At 38.8% G+C, this 18,477-nt stretch overlaps 1 protein-coding gene across 3 annotated transcripts in view; it reads left to right on the top strand.

Moving 5' to 3' along the window:
- The window catches only part of PARD3B (par-3 family cell polarity regulator beta), a 359,537-nt gene that overhangs the window by 267,386 nt on the left and 73,674 nt on the right, over positions 1 to 18,477 (top strand). For all 3 annotated transcript variants that reach the window (XM_015868265.2, XM_085553339.1, XM_085553340.1), the window contains one exon: positions 15,233 to 15,529. In XM_015868265.2, coding sequence (XP_015723751.2) covers positions 15,233 to 15,529 — 297 coding nt within the window. The remainder of the gene's footprint in view (positions 1 to 15,232; positions 15,530 to 18,477) is intronic.

The following is an 18,477-nucleotide window of genomic DNA, read 5'->3' as shown; positions in this document are numbered from 1 at the left end:
TCCATAATGCACAAAAATAGAGATATACGCTATTTTCTATCAGGTAATATAACTTCCATATGGTTTGATGATTAAAATTTAAAAAATAATGGAATAAAATGGAGTGATGGAAATTTCCTTGCATTAGCCCCAAAGCTATGCAATGTGTGCTATAAAAACAGGCAAGTCACTTCAACTCACTAAATGAAATAATAGCATAGTTGTATTATATAGATGCTGACATTAAAATGTTTATGGACTGAGTCTTGAACCCTTCTTGAATCATTTGTAAGGCATGGGAAGATATCTTTCCTAGAAGAAAGTTGCATACAGTAGCCATTTCTCATATATGGGTGAGAATAAGCAGGGAACAGATCATCCCTCTGTACTCAGGCCTGGTGAGGCTGAACCTCGAGTACAGTGATCAGTTTTGGGCCCCTTACTACAAGAAAGAAATTGAGGCCCTGGAACATGTTCAAAGAAGGACAACAAATCTGTGAAGGATTTATAAGTAGATCTTATAAGTAAGATGTTGTATTGAGGGACGTGGTTTAACGGGAAATATTGGTGATAGGTGGACAGTTGGACTGGATGATCTTGGAGGTTTTTTCCAAGCTTGGTGATTCTGTGATTCGATGAACTATTTGAGTAAACTGGGGGAATGGGAACATTATGTGTCTTATACATAATTCAGACTTTTTTCTTTGTTGTTAACTATTCAACTAGTGATGATAAGGAAGGCAGTAGAAAAGTTTTATAGCTCTATCTTAAGATTTAGTAATTCTATAATGTAATTCAAATCCAAGATTTTAATGCATTTATTGGCAAAGCAAACCTTGCAGCACATCCACACCATACATGTTTCTATGACTTCAATAGCAGCAGTTCTGAATACTTGGTCTCATCTTTACAAAACCAACCTTTGCTGAATTTTGCTAGAGAATTGTGTATTTTTAAATAAGTTATATGTTAAAACTATAAGGAGCATAGGAATAGAACAAACAGGCTACAGAAACGTTGGTAGAAATGCAGCTTGTTTTGTCCCCTTGTGCCGGCAAACAAATTGTGTACTTAAAATACAAATCACTTTTCCAGCATTCAACCTTTTTAGAGTTGGTTTAAGTACATACCTGAATTTACCTTTTCAAGATTAGCAAAGTAATCTTTTCTCATACTCAATTTATTTACTGCAGTTTTAAAGTTACTTTGCTTAAACTTCAGTTTTCTTAAATGCTGACTGCCTAAATATTTTGGAATCCGTCATATTAAGACATACTTAAGATTTTTCATCTCACAATTTTTTTTTAGAGGCTGAGCTGTCCATTTTTGGACACTAGTGGAAGTGGTCAGAGTAATTGATTTCTGGACTGGGTGTGACAGGATTAATGATCAAGTGTGTTTCAGCATCTTAGCAGCTGTGGAGCTTGCATGGTTTTGGAGGTTGGTTTTACATTCACTATATGCTTGGCAGATCTCCAAAAAACAGAATAGTGTTCCAAGATCTCAGCTGAGAAATATTTTTCAAAAGGAAGTACTATTTTTGGTTTATGGGAGTAGGTCATCTCTCAGAGTTTTAGGAAGGTTTTTTTGATTGGTACCGTACAGATAACAGTAATATCACATTCAATTCCAGGGACAGGCCTGACAAAATTTTCTGTGTTCTTGGATGCAGCTTTGTTCCAGACACTTTGACTTGACAAGAATTACAAACATGCAGAAATGTCAGATTTGATCACTACATGATTATGGATTGGCCGTGTGGTCCAATCCCAGTGGCTCTGTCTTTGACAGAAAACATCAGATCTTATGTAGGTGTGCTGCAGAAGCATAAGTCCATCATGCTCACAGTAGGCTGGATTTACTGCTTGCACATGCACTGTACAATTCTTTCTCTATGCAACAAGTCTGTCACATCAAGAATGTGTTAGAGCTAGTAGGCGTATGCAGACAGAGCATACAGCACTTATTCTGTACTGTGGATGCATCCCAAAAGGATTGGACTTGCTGCACATTGGTCCACAGCATAGGTTTGCATGGACAACCTTTTATGGGCCACCAAGTTTCAGATTTGTACCTTAGGAAGTTAAACTTAATTGAGTATTTCTCCAGCCTAGCAATTCTTATTTCTTTTCCACATTTTCTGATTCTCACTTTTCTGCACAGCTCTCTGTACTGCCTTGTAGCTGCGCTTCTCTGGAGCAGCTCTGCATCCTGCACTAAAATACTGACATCGTTATCATCATTATTTTTACTGCTTGTATTCCCTAGCAGTCTCAACCAAGATGAAGGTCTCATCGTGCTCCTAGCTGTTAGGGAAGTTTGTGCCCGACCCTGTGAACAGTTGAAGTAGCAGAGACAAAATCTGGCAGAAAAAAAAATGTGTCCCGGGGGTGGGAATCTGATGTGCAGGCAGTGCAGCTGCTTGTCCAGGTTCCTAAAAAGTCCTTGTCAGGCCAGGAATTTGTTGCAGACTTCAGCCCCAGGCCTTTTACTGCAAAGGCAGTACTTGATTATATGACTGCTACTTCTGCAGGCTACAAGTGGTTAAGGGGAATTTAGGATGTTAGGCATTCCTTGTTTAGTAATAGCTTTATCTGTGTCCAATTGAATATGAAGTCAGCACCTCCTCTGAATTTCACAGTTTTCTTCTTCCCTCCATGCCTCCCTCAGCTTTTCCCTTGCCACAGCAATGCAGTAACACTGAAGCTTTACCAGGGTAGGTCAGAACTTACTGGCACAGGTAGTTTAGGAGGACTGACTTGATGTGTGATACGGTCCTTTTAGGTGGTGGTTTGTCCTCCCTGACTCCGGTCAAGTGGTTCCTTGGAATGAGGCCCTATTTTAAATAAACTCATTATTTTGTTCATGCTTCAAAGAGTTTGGCTGTAATAAGGCATGTTCTCCAAAGGTCTAGAATCTGCCCATAAAAGGGAAAAGCAAATGCTATGTCTGAGATTTATTTTGATCAAGCTGACTCAAATCTGTATTTTTAGTGTGTTCTGTATAAATTACTCAGAATCTATCATTTTAACAACAAGATGTTCTCCACGTTATTAAACACTGGAAGAGATCCCCTTTTTTCTTTCCTTCCAAGCAAGATCTGGGGTTGCCTTTAAGTTTTATAAAGTCTGAAAATCATTGTAAAACAAGCTAGAAAAATATACTGGGCAATTGAGTTTTATAAGTAATAATTTGTTTGCCTTTCAAATGCAAATAAAGTGACTCTAAATTGAAAGAAAAGGGTTTTTTTTGTGGTTTTTTTTTTTTCTTGCTTGAGATTATTTAACTGGAACAGTCCTGCTGAGACCGAAGTCTCTCTTCCAGCAGAGTTGAACATTTCCTTCATATTAAAATAAAATTTCACAAAATAAGGCACCTTATTGAACACGAAGTGATTTTAATAAGAGCGTATGAGTTGGTTGAATACAGAGGCACCCTGTGCAAAAAAAATTATACTCTTCACTTGCTCACTGGTGCACTGGTTTTGTTAATGGGTCTTGGTTTTGTACTCCGTTATTGGAATTAATTAAGGAAGTTCTTTAATACTATATAGTTGTTGCGTGGAATGTTAGAGATGAAGAAAGAACATCTGGCCAATGCTTTCTGAATGTCTGAACTGAATGCTTAAGTTACAGAGCATCTCAACTTTGGGTAAAATTAAATGGTTTCAGTTTTTGTATTAAAGACTGAGTTTCCTTTACTTTTCGGAAACATTCCAGAAATTGAAGAGAGGTTCTCTTGTCTTATCAGCTCTGAGGCTTGTTGCCTGTTCCCATAGTTTTAAAAAAAAAATCAATACATATGTTTTTGATATTTGGCAAAGAGAGATTTAATTTTGCAGCTGTGAGATTTCCGTACGAAGGGAATGCATCTTACAGAAATAAAACCATTTAGAGACCATTCCTATATGAGAGAGAATACTTATGAGTGAAGCTCTTTCCATGTCTTTCTGTTAGCATTTGCTTCATTATGTTTAATTACAAACAATTTGTGCATTACTGGAAATGAAAATGAAAACAAGAATAGTTGCAGGCATGGCAGTGAGGTACAGAGCCAAATTGTTTTGAATCAGAAGTTGAAACAGCAACAGAAGTATGATTTTGAAATGTGTGGTACATCTCAGGGTGCATTCATAGCACACACAAATTGTTCCCTCCCCCATGTAGTTTTTGTGCCTCACAAGGTCTGAAAGTATTATTATAGTGGTTTATATCTCACTGTGATCTCTGATAAAACATTGGTAATTGCTGCTCTCACCATTCAGCTCTCTGCTAAACCACGTGTTTTTTGGGGCTCCTGAGCTTGTGCATCATTATTTATGAGGGGTTAATCCAACAAGGCGTATCTGTCCATTGAGAATGCCTGACTTTGCAGCACAGCTAGGTCCTGTGGTTTAGGCAAAATAAAGTGTTGGATGTGATCCCAGTTTTAATACTCCCAATTTATTATAACCATTGAACCCTGATCAGATCACGGATTGGATTGGATCCCAGTTTTTTAAATGTCCCAATTTATTGCTGGCTTGCAACCCTGATAAGAATACATATTTGATTAAAGCTTCAGTTTTCAAAAATTCCAGTTAATTACTTTTAGATTCTTATTAGATCATAGCCGTGTAGTATGGTATGTTGAAGTTATGAGAAAGTTAGTGGATGATGTTGCACAGGTCAAGGTCATAGTTTCATTTTGTGCTGACAGTATGAAGTTATCAGATTTCTGTTTATTACTGTGGCAACACTTGCACCGGACAGGAGGACAGATTAATCCCAACCCCATTGATTCTGAATGATTCTCATTTTAGATCTGCTGCTGCTCTGCATACCAGAATGTGTAATAAAATCGTACCGCTGAATGCTGAGAGGCTGATGTGAAGTTGTGAATAGCTGAGGTAGATGACTCTCACCTGCCTCTGACAGGTTGTGATGTGGCATTTAGAGCCAAATAGAGGCTTGAGGTTTCTTTACTTGGCTAATCTACTGCTGGAAGATGTTTGTCTGAAAACATTAGCTTGAGTGTTGATCCCAAACTGTCCTACTTCTAGTACATTATGAACAGAGGACTGCAAAATGGCAGTGAAATCAGTCCTTTTCTTCAACTGTCACAATACTATTCCAGGTATTGTAAACTTCTGGATATAGCATTCCAGATGTCAAAGCCGTGCCTTCTAAGTTACATCCAAAGCTTGGCCTTCACTGGGGCACTGCTTTCACTTTGCTCCCAAGACCACGTCCCACCAGCTGTGCCCACCTGATGGAAGGCTCAGCAGAGAAGCCCAGCAGCAGCAGCAGCCCACCTCACTCCTGAAGAAACATAGCAGTGTGGGACTGTTCTGTATGAAATGGGTGTGATGGCTTGATGTTTTTAAACACGGTACTGTGAAACAGAGATATGGCTGTTTGAAATACCATGAATGCAGTGAAACTGGTGGGTGTACTAGCCAGCCTGGTAACAGAGGGATTTTGGGAGGCAGACCACTCTGGTGTAGAGGGATTTCTGTGATGCAGTACTGAATGTAGGTCAGCTCCTGGCCTACCCCAAAATCAATAAGGTCTTAAGAATGACTTGGAAGCTGGATTTTCATGCTTTGCCTTCTATTTGTGATTTATGACAGTCTATCATAAGTCTTTGGCAAGCACTTTGAAGTAATGCCACAGCACAGAATTCCTGTTCTCAGACTCTCTTACCAGCAGGAAAAAAAGTTACAACTCATAGGGATGGAGGGGTAGACTGGAAATCAGCTTGGATGCGTAATTCTCCATAGCAAATAAACCAAAATTACTGAAAATCTTGAAGCCTTCTTTTCTGGGTCAAAGCTGGGTTTTGCCTTCTAGTCTAGGTCTGTAAATTAGAAACAACCTGTGAAGCTCAGACGGACAAGCAGGGAATGTTCCTCTTCTTGAACAGGGAGATTCTGTTCAATTGATTCCAGGTTTGGTGTTGAAGTACAGAATAAAGAAATGTACATGGGATATACTATCATGTGGAGCTAGGTTTCCTCCTTCTATCACTAAGATTTAATTCAAAAGGAAGCAGGTTGTGCAAATGCATGAGGTCTTGCTGAAGGAGGAGGCCTGGGGATTTGGAAGCTGCTGGTTATCCTACTAGGTCTGTTTTCAGCTATGTTACTGCATGTGGTTTTGGATGCTGGGCTCTCATGGGTACATTAAATCAATGTTTTGTCTCCTGTGGGCATTACAGTGTCTTAACATTCTAGTGGTATTTTCCTTAACTCCAGTGCTAACAGGTTTCAAGGTTTTTGATTGATACCTGCAGCAATAGCTATGCCTGGGCTAGTCAGGTCAAATGGGTACATCCACAGACTGATGTCTCTCACTCCATCTTCCCATAGTTTTTTCTGAGAGTATAATGCTCACTGCTTATCTGTGTAATATCTCTGTAATTATTTGCTTGATGTCTTGGTCATGGAGGTATCTGTGGCTTTGAGTGCAGTTAGTATTCCATTCCTGACATGTTTTATATTTTGGTACATATAGTATTTTAAGTACATTATATTGTTACAGTATTAAAAATAAATTAATTAATTTTAAAATCTATCTTTTTCCCCAGAGGTAGTAAGGGAATGTAATCCCTTGAGAAGTGTTTCTTACACACCTCTTCAGCATGTTGAAGCGTAATGTAGCCTCATATGCATTTCTGCTTGGCTTTTGATTACTGGGGAAAAAAGAACGTGACATAGATTTAAAGCCAGCTGGCGTAGGTGTCAGTAGTGGTGTGTGGCGTAGTGATTTGTATGGTTGAAGCTGAACTCTCTGCCAGTCCCTGCGTCATCACATCCTCCTTATGAGTTAATTTTATGTACTAGATTTAAGCTCATCAGAACATGCTGCAGTCCCATGTCCCAGGTGATTTGAGGGCCACAAATCAGCACTGATCATATGAAGTGATAGGCTACATGTGGGTGAGTCAATTTAGAACTGAAGGTAGACAGTAGGAGAGTAATGCAGAATAGTTACAAGTAGAGAAAATTACATAAGGAAATTCAGTATTCAATATACATGAGGTGGTTACCTGGTTTTAGTAATCAGCTGCATTTCAACAAATACAGAACTAATGTGGATAAAAATGAGCTTCTGAAACTTTCTCAGGCTTAACAACAAAGGTGAAGTGCTGATCTCATTGAAGTTCACAGGCAGAAATGCACTGATCTTGTTAGAGCCAAGAATTTCTTTAGAGGGCGGGATCCTGTGCGAGTGGATAATTGTGCTCTGTCAGCACTGAGATAAAAGGGAAAACACTACAGTACCTGTCTACTCTATCCAAAGCTTACACTTGGTCATCAGCAAAAGCATCATGCTGTGGTACAAAAGGGCTGCATATCTTCTTCCATTTATCATAAACATAAGACTATAATGACCATAATGTTTATTTCCCTCATAGCTTTTTGCTTACAGCCCTCCAAGGGCTGCTTCCTTGGTTAACTCAGCATTACATGAGAGCTGTAGGACAGTTTTCCAGAATAGGCAGTGTTTTAACTCAGGTGGTTTGATCATTGGACGAGGTAATGCTTCTTGCAAGATCTGTCTATTTAGGCACAGTCAGTCTTCTACTTCTTTGAATTTATGAATTTTTTTTTTGTTTGTTTGGTTGGTTTTTTCCATTTCTGAGACTTTTTCTGTTCTTTTTTACAATTATTAATACTAATCATGAGGGAGGGGTTATTCAAGTCCAGCATGGTAGAATGAGATAGAATGAAGAAACGTTTGCATGGCTTATGGAAAGGTGTTTTTATCAGAATGCCCTGAAAGATAATGCTAAATTAGATATTGTTTGAGTCTCTATAAGTTCACATCAGATGCCTTCAGTTTACTGGCAAGAGGTGGCTTTTTATTTTATTTTGTTTTATTTAGCTGTAAGGCTGCCTCTAAAGTTTGCCTGGGTTATGATTGAAAATATACAAATGAGTCTTTTCCTGATAAAAGATGCACGTTTGAATTGGATTGTTAATGTCATTATAGACCATATCTGCCTGAAAAAGATTATGAAATAATAATAATAATTTTAAAAAATAATTAAAAGCACTGTACTGAAATGATTTCCTCAGATATTCAAGTAAAATATATCCATTCCCATCAGTGATTATGGTTTATGAATATCTGAAGGCAGGATGTATTCAGTCCACTATTATGTAAATGAATGAAAATACAGTATTTTAGTTACCAAAATATATTTTGCTAGCAGCTAGAAAGAAATTAAAATATTAAACCCAATGGAAATCTAAGTGACCTCCTGCAGAAATAGGTTGCTTTCCTCTAGACAGCCCGTTACTCAATAAATGTATGAATTAGGTAAATGAGAGACAAAAGCAGAAATGTTATGTAAAATCACAGTTGAAGTATTAAGATACTAAATCAGATGTAAATTGAGTAATCATTGCGGTATGTAGATCTCGGGGGGTAGTCACATGAGCAGGAAAAAAAATAGAACTGTTTTTATTCTGCTGTTCACAAGGAGCAACCAAATGAGTGGAAAAATGTTCAATATCTGAATGATTTTAAAGCACTGAAAGACCAGGTCCTTTTCTAGAGTTTAGGTACACCTCAGACTGCTTGTAGACATACTCCTCTTTTTGTGAACAGAATAAAAACTGTCCTAAAAGACCTATGGCTCCTGCCCTGCTTCAGTTGCATGTTTTATCTGTAGATGTTATTCTTCCCTCCCTCCCAAGAATATCATTCATTGCCTTTGCCAGCAACTTGCTTATTCATGTATGTATTTGCTCTTCCCCAAAGTCCTTTCCTTTGAATCTGCCATACAAGAAATGTTGCTGTATTCATCTGAAGGATTAAGTGAGGTCTCTGAACCACTCAGTATTTTGCTGTTGTGAAATATGCAGTTTGGTCAGCAAGTGTGTTTTCTTTCCCTTTGTGGTGTTTGAATACATAGATGGGCAAATTGGGGCTCAAACCATGTCATTCTTTGTGCTGTGCTCAGGACTAAACACACAGTGCAAAAGAATGTAGTATCACCTTTATGCTTTCCATGAAAAGTCAGAAGAAAATTGTGCATTGCTGCCTTCTTGGGCTCCTTGAACAACTTCATAGCTGCCAGTAGACTCTGAGCACCCTCTCTGCCCTTAAACATAAGGGCAACCTTTCTGCAGCAGCTCGGCTTTTTTACAAGGGCTTACTGACAGCATTGGGTTTGCATGCTACCCTATGTTGTGCTAATCAATTTTTTACCTGCTCTTGAGATATAAACAGAGAATAATTTGTTTCCAGCCATGGGGGGTGGGGGCGACCCTTCATCTGTTAAATACGAATTACTTGGTTATTTCATCCTCGTACTAAACCACTGATAAAGCTGAAGCTGTAATAGCTTAGCAGAAAGTATTGGAAAAGCTGCTGCTACTTCAGTAAATAACGAGCAACAAAAGAACTGAAAGATCACTACTGAGGCGGGATGAGGCATGTGGAAATGACAAATGTATCTAGTCCATTGGTTTAAGAACCTTCAGTATTTTCTTGTGTCCTGGTCCCAAAGCAGCCTCTGCTTTGCTCACAGGGTTGAGAAATATCTGTCATGGCTTTTCCCAGCCCTCTCATTTCATTCCTGAAAGCATTACTGGATGTGCTTCTTAAGTGTCTTCTGCTCATTTTTTTGTTTGTTTGTTTTGTTTTGTTTGTTTGTTAATTTATTTTCTTGAGATGGTCCCTATCCCTTCCAGCAGCTGCCTCCCTCTGCATGAGATGCTGGCTTCCAAGCTGGCTTTTGCCTGTCAGAATCCCTGTCACTGATGTCAAGCTAAAGCACTTTAGGTTGTGTTTGTCACAGGCAGTGAATGCATATGTGGTCATTGACAGTAGCTCAGCAGAAACACAATAACTTGTTAAGCCACAGTAATTCAATGGTGTGTCTGAGGTCTGCTCTGCTGGAAGGAGCCACTTGGGCTCTTAACCCTTTTATGGCTGTTGCCCTTTGGATATGTGTGTCTTTTCATGTGGTAACACATGAGAAATCTGTGTATGTGATCTCTGTGGGTACATCATATAGGAAGATTAAAGGTAAATGAGAACATTTTCTTGATTTGTAGTTCTGGGATAGTGCTACTAAATATTACTTGAGTGCTTTGAGAATACCATGTCTCACTTTCAGGAGCAAATGAGGTTTATAGAATTCTGAATTCATCTGACTCCTAAAAAGAAGGATGCAATGTATTCTGAAAGTGAAACCTATCATTTTAGTGAGGTTATATATTTTATCACATTAGAGTTTTTTTGCTGAAATGATTTGTTTTAGAGAAAGTGATAGTGGGTTTCAAAAGCGACAAAAAAAGATAAAGATAGGATGTGTGTTGGATGCTGTTGAGGAAAGGGTGGGTCACAGGAAATAAAAGGGCATTGCTTGATGCAGCACTTTCTGTTGCTTATTCTCTGGTTGCTTGTGTGCAAAGGTTGTGTTTTTACAGAAACAGAGCTAAGGGAAGTTGATGTAGTTGCCATGCCATGATTTAAATGGAAAGCGTGGTGTTCAGGTGGCGGAAGAGAGTGAGCAGGATTGATATGGGATACCCAAAAGGAAATACAGTTAACTTCCCTTCATTCTGAGAGGCGCTTTTTTCCTATTCTCTCATCAGGAAGTTTGTAGAAACTTCAGTGCTACACTAAAGTGCTCAGATGGTGACCTGTGCCTCTTCTCATCTCTGGTTTCACTGCCAGCATCATGGTGCTGAGTGACATTTTATCTTTTGTCACAAATTTGCACCAGTTGTTTTACCAGACCCATCCTGTGCTTCAGCTCTTGGACTCTCTTGTGATTGTTGTTTGCTCTTAATAACTGTAAGCTGGTTGCTATGGAAATTGCGTTGATTTTGAAGAATTTTCTTTGTTTTTGTGGTGGGAAGTAAAGGTAATGCTTTTTCAGACAGGGAGGAAGGTGCAATGTAAAAGAAATAGAATGGGATATAGCAGAAGAAGCTTGCTTAATAGGATTGGCAGAGCTTCACGGGAGCAATGGAAGGAACAAGCACATTCACTTTTTTTATATCTCAGTGAAGGATTCCTGTGCATCTACTGGGATGTGCTGTAGAAAAGAATGCATTAAGAATGGGTAAAAATCATGATGCTGAAGTGCAGTCGAGCTCTTCAAAACTTCAGAAGATTGTGAAGCAACTTCCAAGGTGAGAAATGTAAGAGAAGTCCCGGAAAGCCAGGGAAATAGCAAGAAGGTGAAAAAGAATCAGTTGTCTGGCAGTTTATTTCTGTGTATTTGAACATTTGGATTGAAGTGAAAAATGAGATCACAGAGCAAACTATGGATTTGTGCAGGAGAGTAAGAAGGAAACACAAAATATTAATGCAATTGTAATAGTCCTGTTGAAAAGATGAAACATTGATCATGAAAAGCTTCACATAACCTGGTATTGACTGGTCAGTATATTATCGAATGGAAATAATTGTTCCTGAGCAGGTTCAGTTTGCAATAGTGGAAATGATTGGAGGTTGCATTCACAAGGAGAAGTTGAAGAAGATAGGCTTATTCACAGGAGCAAAAGAAAATTGAGATGACCTAATTCCAGCTTTTCTTGTGCTGGATAGACCAGTATTGATAGCAGGACAAATTACTCTCAGCATCAGACATGAAAGCAAGAATCACATGGTGTTGCTGTGCTGCACTACTCTTTTGCTTTCAAATACATCTTAAATACCTGGGGGATAGGTGATGTATTGGTCTGAAGAATGTTATGTCTTCTCATTTTCTGAGAAGCTGTTGTGACTCTCTTTGCGAATATGTGCCATGCACTGGCATGTGAAAAGACCATTCCTTGAAATACAGCATCATTTTTTTCTTGGCTATGTCATCCCATACAGGCCTGTAGTAATTCCCTACTGTGTCTTGAACTTGTTCCTCAGCTGATATATTCCTGCACTGAAGTCTGTTAGACTTTTTGATTACTGATAGGGACTAAAGGTCACTAGTTTTCCATATTTTTAAGAACATCCAAGTAATCTTTCTCAAACTTTCTCTGAAAGACAGAAACAATCTCAAAGTTATCTGTGAATTTTAGTAGATGAAGAGCAGGATAACAAGAAGCAAGGGCTGCTACCGAAAAGATAGAATTGTTGGGTGCAGGAGCTAATAGTTATTTGTGTGAACTTTTTAAACAAAGATAGATAGATAGATTTTTACATTTTTAATGTAATCCCATGTGGAACATGTAAAATATTAATCCTTCTGCAAGAGGGTTTCTCTTGAAGTCTGTTTATGTATAAAAGATGGAAATGAGCAGCATAGACCTCCCTCCCTGCTTCATTGATGTCTGAGGCCATATTTGCTGTACAAAGTCACCCGTGTTTTTGTAGCACAAATGGGTGCTTTCAGGTGTTGAACTACCTGGAACAAACTTGCACAGATGGACCAGGAGTTAACTTTGCCCCAAGTTCCTTTATGTGAATGGTGAGTGCATTTTTTTCATGTTTTTTACACACAGATGTGGGCAGACTGACTCCCTCCACCAAACCCTGCTGTAAAATCTCTCTTTTATCTTTATTCACAAACCCTTGGAGGATAAAGACTTTTGCATGCTTTCAGCTGCTTTTTAATTATTGCTGATTTGCTAGCAATAGTTTGTGGTTTAGACAGAAAGGAATGCTGACCACTACTTTTTGGTTCCTGGATTCACATACAGCTCCTCCATGTTGATTTTTCTCCCCCTACTATTGCCCATTGTTTTCTGAATAAAAGTATGACCTTACCAAGGAATACATCAGTGTCACTGATAGTTTTGCCAAGGGTAAGTTGCATGTCCCATCATTCTGTGAATGCTGTTAGGCTCTCACCACATCTCAAGAAGCCATCGTCCAGCTGAGCCAGAGCAATCGGCAGTAAAATGAAAGAAGTGCTTTGCTAACTGAATTTATCACACATTGACACCAGACTGTGCCCTCCAAAAGGTTCTACTGGATAATCTCCCTTGCGAATAGAGCAAGAATTGTGCAGCATCAAAGGCACGTTTTGAAGCCTGTGATGGCTGCAAGATACTGGCTCACCTGTGTGAGGCTGTGCTCGCTGCTAGCGCCTGACCTGGGCCAATATATGAATGCAACGTGGGGAGTGTGTGTGGCATGAAAACCTGAAGCAACAGAGGAATAGGGCGAAAGGTACAGAAGAAGGAGATTACACAGAGGAGAGAAACTCCAGGAAGAAAAAAAGGAGAAATTCTGAGGAATTCATAGGTAGCCTAACTGTAGAATCTTGGGAGGTATTAAGGATATAGATGGATTATAGCTGGTTTTCTTCTTATTTAATGTCTAAGAATTATTGTAGTAGATTTCATTCAGGCCTTGTGGTTACCTTTGATGAAACTTTAAGAAAAATTAAAGTGTGAACTCGTTGGGCAGAGATGGGGAGTTTGAAGAAAAGCAGATGTGTTGTGACGATGCTGATGTCTCTCCTAGTCTTTGTAAGAAAATATTGAGAGAGGAGAAAGGTGATCCGCTCCAGTGAGGAAAGGCAGAGTGGATGGTGGGCACCCCTTCTGCCAAGGGCCCTGTGTCATTTGCAGGTTCATCCTACTATAAAGCATGACTGCATTTTTAGGTATTAAAATCTTATCCTTTTATTTAGCATCCTCTCTAGATATATCCTAGCACAGATAAGGGAGTGGCCTAACTAGTAACCTGCATGATATACTTTAATGTACTCAGGCATATGTGTAGAAAAGCAAGTTGTTTTCATTATAATTATTTGTGAACCAATTTAGGTATAAATTATTTGAAAAGTAATTACCATTTATTTTGGTAAGTACAATTCTAATGAAACAAAATAAGTGGTATGAATCTCATTCCTCGCTTACTTAGCTGCTTCCTGTCAGACTGAATCATCAGTGCTAAGCTTCTCATGTGCTTATCTCTTTCTGGAAGGAGCCATCTTTGCCAGGCCTGTTCAAGATTCTCCACAAAATCTTCATTTTTCACAATGAAGAGTCCTGAGTCCATTATGCTTCACTGGGTCAACAAAGTCTGCTTATACCTTTTGTACTTACTCTACTGCAGTACAAATTATACTGTTCCTTCTACAGTGCTGTGGTACTTCAGATAGTCATAGAATCATTTGAGATGGAAGGGACCTTTAAAAGTCATCCAGTCTGACTCCCCTGCAATAAACAGGGACATCTACAGCTTTTTCAGGTGCTCAGAGCCCAGTCCAGCCTGACCTTGGGTGTCTCGGGTGGGGCATCCACCACCTTTCTGGGCAACCTGTGTCAGTGTTTACTGTCAGCAGTAAATGCTGGATTCTTCTGTCAGTCACTGCATCTCTGTAGTCTTCTTCATTTTTCCTCAATAGCTCATTATTTTCTGTAAATGCTTCTTATTGCATACTGCGATCAGCATTCTGCTTGATCCATCTCGTGGCATTTAATTATGTGGAGCTGTAGAGTAGCTGAGCAGTTAGCAGAAGTTGCATGCTATACTCTTTTTTTCTCCAGAATTAATGTTGAATCACTGAATATCAGCTGAGTTTGAAGTTTACCTGAATATATCTTACTATTCCAAAGAGATTACACAATGGCTCTGATTAGCAGCAGCATTTTGTAATACCACTTAAGGCTTTATCACAGTGGAGGACTGCCAGTAATAGTCTTTAATTCACTTATATGTACCAATTCATCTCTGTCAGTTTTCTATTAATTTCTTTGCTGTTTTACTTTTTGCCTTTCCCCATATAATGAGACGTGATTTCCCCATCTATGTATCCAAAATAAAATTAAAAAATTAAATCTTCAGCAAATTAACCATGGCCCTTTGATTTGAGGCAGCTGTGCCATCTTTCCATTTGTGCTTACATTTAATTCACTTTTCACAAGTTTGTTTATTTATAAGAATCTGGTTAGTCACCTGGCCAAGGGGGAACAATAATTTTATTGGCTACTTTAGATTAGAAGTATTGGGATTGAGTTAGGTGTATTAATTGCAAAAGTGGAGAGCAGGTGTAGAATTAGGACTGTATACATGCATGCATGTACACATATACCTCTGAGAAGCCACCATATTCGGTGTTATTTTTTTCATCAGAATGATGGCCACCTTGACTACTAAGGTGATTACCAGAGGTAAATTTCCACGTGAACAATTCTGTTTCATTTGATACCAGTTACACAGTATACGGAAATTTCTAAATGGATGGGTTTGGAGTTGGTGCTCCATATTTACATGATGAATCCGTGTCTGTGGCTGATGTTGAAGCAGATCCAGTTGCATATTATTATTTTGTTGTTGTTGTTTTTCATTATTAGGATTGGAGCAAAGCATCAGGAGTTACGACAAAAGCAACTGAGAGGCCTGCTTGATTATTCTACTGGTCCTGGAGGACCTGACATAGATGATGATGAGGTGGATCCAAATTATGCCAGAGTGAACCACTTCCGAGAGGCTTATCCAGCAGCAAGCATTTACAGACCATCATCACCAGCAGTCGCAGAAACCTTTGTCTATCCACGCGATTCTTCTTCAACACCATTGGAGAGGGAACACTTGGAAGGATTGTATGCAAAAATAAACAAGCAGCACTACCCGCAGGTTCCTGGTGACAGGTAATATTGCCAGCTGGCATTAGAAACAATGATAGCTTGGGAATGGGTTGGATGGGGAGGCTGTTCAGATGCCCCAAACATCTGTATTTACTGGCTAAGAAAGGCATGAATTTCCTCTTAACCAAAACTGTGATTTGCTCCAGCAGTGCCCCCAAAGCATCTGAGCTAGTCAGCAGTCAAACAAAAATCATTAAAAAAAAGTCCATATTTCACAAACAGAATGAATGAACAGACTCCAGTCCAATTCCTTCCCTGCTGAGAGTGTGTTTTTTCCTTTTTCGCTCAGGAAAAGTTCTTACACTGCAGCAAAAATAATCTCTGGTTTCAGATCCCTTTCAATCTGCTGATTATCAAATGCCTATTAGTAACAGGTTTTGTATGATAACATGATATATTGCATATGTTTACAGTTTAGTTTCCCCCAGCTGTTTGATATTATGCACTTTCAATTAGGCTGGGGAGAGGACTGGGAATCATGGCATTTTTATGCAGACTGTGAAGTGTGGCTTCACAAGACTGATTGCCTTTCACAGCCTTTCCAATAACCAAGTGGGAAGGAAAGAGCAATTTTTAATCCTTACTGTCAAGCTTCCAGGTTGATAGCATTAAAGAAAGATGGTCAAGTTTTTCCCCGGATTGAAAAGAGAACAGCATTTCCTTTGAGCTGATGATTACCCACCATTATGGTAGTTTTAAAACTAAATGTTTCTGGAATTTGGGACTAAGAGAGCATAAGACATCATTAGCAGTATCATGGTGTTAATGTATTAGATTTTTCAAACCAGCGTCTGAGTATGTAGGCAAGATAGAAAAGTGTATATGGAAAGAAGAGCTGACAGAGAAAGACATGGGGGACTTAAGGAATTGTTTATGCTTCAAGTTCATATTACAATCTGTAGTGTCTCACCATAGCCTCAATCTGTGCTATGTGATACAACACTTGTTAATTTTGGAGAGCACAGATACAGGAGTGTTTTCAGTTTGTGGCATTATAGTACTTTAAAAATGTCTACTGAGTCATTGTTATAAATAGTAATAAAACACTTTTGACATAAATCTAAGAGCGTAGCAGGGATTGGGCCAAGTATTTCTTTTTTTTTCCACCTAAATACAGTATGGGAGAGATCATTCCAAACATAATGACACTGCTGATTCCCTTCTTCCATATTAACTCTTTTGCTGCTGCATAAGAGTGAAGAGGGTGAAGTTAGGGTCATTGATCACAGCTTTTTGCCATCAAAAGGGTTTTGCTTTCCTAGAAAATTCTTGGGGTGATTGTCAGTGAAGTTGTATGAGCATCTGTATACTGCAAAGAGATCAGAAGCCTGTTTCGCACTGACTCAGAAAACCTAGAGAATTTCCAGCAGGAGGGAGCCCAAATTCAGATTCATACACTTCTCAAAAATAAACATATAGAGATGTAACTCAGCATGAAAGTAAAACGTTGTTATAAAGGTTGGATCATAGTATCAGTTTTAACAGGGACTTTATAGCTTAACATTTTAAACATGTCGCCAGTTTTGAAGTATGGTTTATGCTCTGTTTTTACACACGGTGTAAAGAAGTGCCCCAGTCTCTCCCTCTGGCCTCTTTTGTTTGATTACTTGCATCGTGGCTGTAACTGCACTGAATGAGCTCTTGTCTTGATGTGTGGACATGATTGAAATGCCAACCAAGTCTGGATTCAGTGTCAGAATCCTGAATCTTAGTGTGGCTTTAGCTGTAAGTGCAGCCTCAAACATGGCAACTCGTTGAAAAACTAAAACCAAAACTTCTAACAGGCGAAAAGAAAGTTATCTCATATCTGACCTATGATCAGAAGTCGTACTGGGAAGGCTGTTCCATCTGTGTTGATTCTGTACTGAAAGACAAACAGTCCACAACAGCTTAGCCTTGTTGAATTTCTCAGGCTTGTAGAGGCTTTTTAACCAGATTAGGAAAAAGTAGGAAATGTGGGATTCTTATTAGGCTGCTTTTGTTCTTTCTTTAAATCTTTGTTTCCTTTGTCTCAGAAACAAAAAGGTTGTTGTTACTCACCAGCAGAAATGTGCCAAACCTGAATAATTTGAAGTGAATTTATGCAGTGTGTTGTGAGGTCTCAGCCAGCAGTTGTTGAATGTGGCGGCAACTGCAGGCAAGGAAATCTTTCTGTGCTGGAGGGAGAGTACTGAAAGGAGAAGAGAGATGTGGAAAGAGAAATCCCTGGATAACATGTTAATTACAAAACCAAATCTGCTTTTAGGGGTCAAGTATGACAACTGCCTTGTCTGCCTCAGAATAATGGGAAATAGTTATAGTAGATGCTTATTAACAAAAACAAAGTTGTTTTTCATTTGCAGGGTTGAACATTTATCAATCCATTTGTCATGTAATAGCTCATGTTTTGGTCCTGCTAACACATGCATGCTCTCTCCAAGTTTTGCTATTAATTTTACTTTAGATTGATGGCTTTTTCTTCTACCTCTGACTCTCAACTTTTGTAATACTGTGTGTAGAGACTTGATCAGTGCTTAGAGATGACGTTTAGGATAGAAGGAGGTTTGAAAGAGAATAGATGACTTCATTTTGGTTTGGAAATTCTAGTTATGTCACTATGATAGAGAATTAACTCATCATTTCAAACAAGAAGTTACTATTTATTATTAAGTTATTATTTATTTTATTAACGTAGCAAATGGCTTTTAAAATGTGGCCATTTGTTTTAAAAAAAAAAAAAAGAAAGCTCAGTGGTCAGATACCATTTACAATTCACATACTTAACCACCTCTCCATTTCTCATTACCAGACTCCATCAACTGTACCCCATTCATTCTTCTCAGCAGATTCCCAGTTTAAACTGAGAGTCTCCCACAGAGATCCCACTGTTGCAGAAGCAGTAGGCTGCACATGTATGAAGAATATTCCTTTAATCATTCTGAAGTATGTCTGCTGCCTCCAAGCACTGCTGC

Source organism: Coturnix japonica, chromosome 7, assembly GCF_054131305.1.
Source record: "Coturnix japonica strain WE chromosome 7, WE-NBRP24, whole genome shotgun sequence".
Classification (NCBI taxonomy): Eukaryota; Metazoa; Chordata; class Aves; order Galliformes; family Phasianidae; genus Coturnix; species Coturnix japonica.
The sequence above is the reverse complement of the archived record's forward strand: the minus strand, read 5'-3'. Positions and strand labels throughout refer to the sequence as shown.